At 48.1% G+C, this 2,304-nt stretch overlaps 1 protein-coding gene across 1 annotated transcript in view; it reads left to right on the plus strand.

Moving 5' to 3' along the window:
- The first annotated feature begins 70 nt into the window (after positions 1-70).
- Positions 71-2,304, plus strand: part of LOC112965113 (probable RNA-binding protein 23) — a 6,388-nt gene continuing 4,154 nt past the window's right edge. Inside the window, exons 1-2 of the mRNA XM_026063841.1 lie at positions 71-190; positions 324-535. Of these exons, the coding sequence (XP_025919626.1) occupies positions 155-190; positions 324-535 (248 nt within the window). The 5' untranslated portion in view covers positions 71-154. The remainder of the gene's footprint in view (positions 191-323; positions 536-2,304) is intronic.

Genomic DNA, 2,304 nt, shown 5'->3' on the forward strand with positions numbered 1-2,304 from the left:
GGCTGCAAAAGGGTGGTGGAGGGAGGGTTCGTTTTGGGGCGAATCGGGGCGTTTCTGAGCTCCGCCGGTGACCTCGTTTCCTGCCCGCAGGAAGCGCCCGGGAGCCTCCGCCAGCGCCGGCCGTCGGGGGGGCGCCCCCCACCGCGGGCCCAACATGGAGCCGGGGGGCTCGAACCCGCTGCAGGACCCGGTGAGCGGGGCCGTGGGGGGGGGTGTGTGTGACATCACGCCCAGGGGGGTGATGACATCACACCGAGGGGGGGTGACATCAGCGCTGACGCGACCCCCCCCCCCGTGTCTGTCCGTCCGTCCCCCCTCGCCAGGCCCAGGCGGACGCCATGACGTCGGACGACTTCGACATCGTCATCGAGGCCATGCTGGAGGCGCCCTACAAGAAGGAGGAGGTGAGGGGGGGGCGGGGGGAGGCGCCGCGCCGCCGGGGTTGTTTTGGGGTCGATCCGGCCGCTTTTGGGGCCAGCTCCCGAGGCTCGCGGGACCCTCGGAGAGGCCCGGGGTCGTCCTTGGGCGTTTCGGGGTCGTTCCTAGGGATTTGGGGTCCCTTCGAAGCGTTTTGGAGTCCTTTTAGGAGAATTAAGGTCCCTTAGAAAGCACTTGGGTCAGCTTTAAGCCTACGCATCATTCTTAGGAATTTGGGGCTATTTTAAGTGTTTTTAGGGTCATTTCAGGAACATTGAGATCTTTTAGACGAGACTTGGATCATTTATAGGTGTTTGGGGTCATTCCTAGGGATTTGGGGCCACTTTGAGGTTTTTTGGGGTCATTTCAGGAGCACTGAGGTCCCTTAAAGGGACTTGGATCATTTTTAGGTGTTTCAATTGTTCTTATGGATTTAGGGTCACTTAAAGGATTTTTGGGGTTAGTTTAGGAGAACCGGGGTCATTTAGAGGGAGTTTGGGTCATTTTTAGATGTTTTGGAGTTATTCTTAGGAATTGGGGGCCACTTCAAGGGTTTTGGGGTTATTTCAGGAGAATTGAGATCTTTTAGAAGGGACTTGGATCATCTTTAGGTGTTTGGGGTGATTTAGACGGATTTGGGGCCACTTCAAGGTTTTTTTGGGTCATTTTAGGAGCGTTGAGGTTCTTGAGAACAGACTTGGATCTTGTTCAAGTGTTTGGGTCATTCCTAGGGATTTGGGGCCATTTCAAGGTTTTTTGGGATCATTTCAGGAGCACTGAAATCCTTTAGAAAGGACTTGGATCATTTTTAGATGTTTGGGGTGATTTAAAGGGATTTGGGACCATTTCATGTTTTTTTGGGGTCGTTTCAGGAAGATTGAGATCCATTAGCAGGGACTTGGATCATCTTTAAATATTTGGGTCATTCTTAGGGTTTTGTCGCCACTTTGAGCATTTTTGGGGTTATTTTAAGAGCATTGAGATCTTTTAGAAGAGTTTTGGATCATCTTCAAGTGTTTGGGTCATTTTTGTGGTTTTGGGGTTATTTAAAGGATTTTGGGGGTTAGTTCAGGAGATCCGGGGCCATTTAGAGGGAGTTTGGGTCATTTTTAGGCGCTTGGGGATTATTCTTAGGAATCGGGGGCCACTTCAAGGATTTTTGGGGTCGTTTTAGGAGAATTGATGTCCCTTAGAAAGGACTTGGATCATCTTTAGGTGTTTGGGGTCATTCCTAGGGATTTGGGCCTCTTTGAGATTTTTTGGGGTCATTTCAGGAGCATTGAGATTTCTTAGAAAAGATTTGGATAATTTTTAAGTATTTGGGTCATTCTTATGGATTTGGGGGTATTTTGAGGGTTTTAAAGATTATTTTAGGACCATTGAAGTCACTCGGAGGAGACTTGAATCATCTTCGAGTGTTTGGGTCATTTTTATGGTTTTGGGGTCACTTAAAGAGTTTTGGGTGTTATTTCAAGAGAATTGGGGTTGTTTAGAGAGAGTTTGGGTCATTTTTAGGTGTTTGGGGTCATTCTTAGGGATTCGGGGCTATTTTGAGGGTTTTGGGGGTCATTTCAGGAGCATTGAGATCTTTTGGAAGAGACTTGGATCATTTTCAAGTGTTTCAATTATTCCCGTGGATTTGGGATCACTTAAAGGATTTTTGGGGTTAGTTCAGGAGAACCGGGGCCGTTTAGAGGGAGTTTGGGTCATTTTTAGATGTTTTGAAGTTATTCTTAGGAATTGAGGGCTATTTCAAGGGTTTTGGGGTTATTTCAGGAGAACTGAGATGTTTTAGAAGGGCTTTGGATCATTTTTAGGTGTTTTGGGGTCATTCCTATGAATTTGGACTATTTTGAGGGTTTTGGGGGTCATTTCAGGAGCATTGAG

Source organism: Apteryx rowi, unplaced genomic scaffold (assembly GCF_003343035.1).
Source record: "Apteryx rowi isolate R43461 unplaced genomic scaffold, aptRow1 scaffold_2016, whole genome shotgun sequence".
In the NCBI taxonomy this organism is placed as follows: Eukaryota; Metazoa; Chordata; class Aves; order Apterygiformes; family Apterygidae; genus Apteryx; species Apteryx rowi.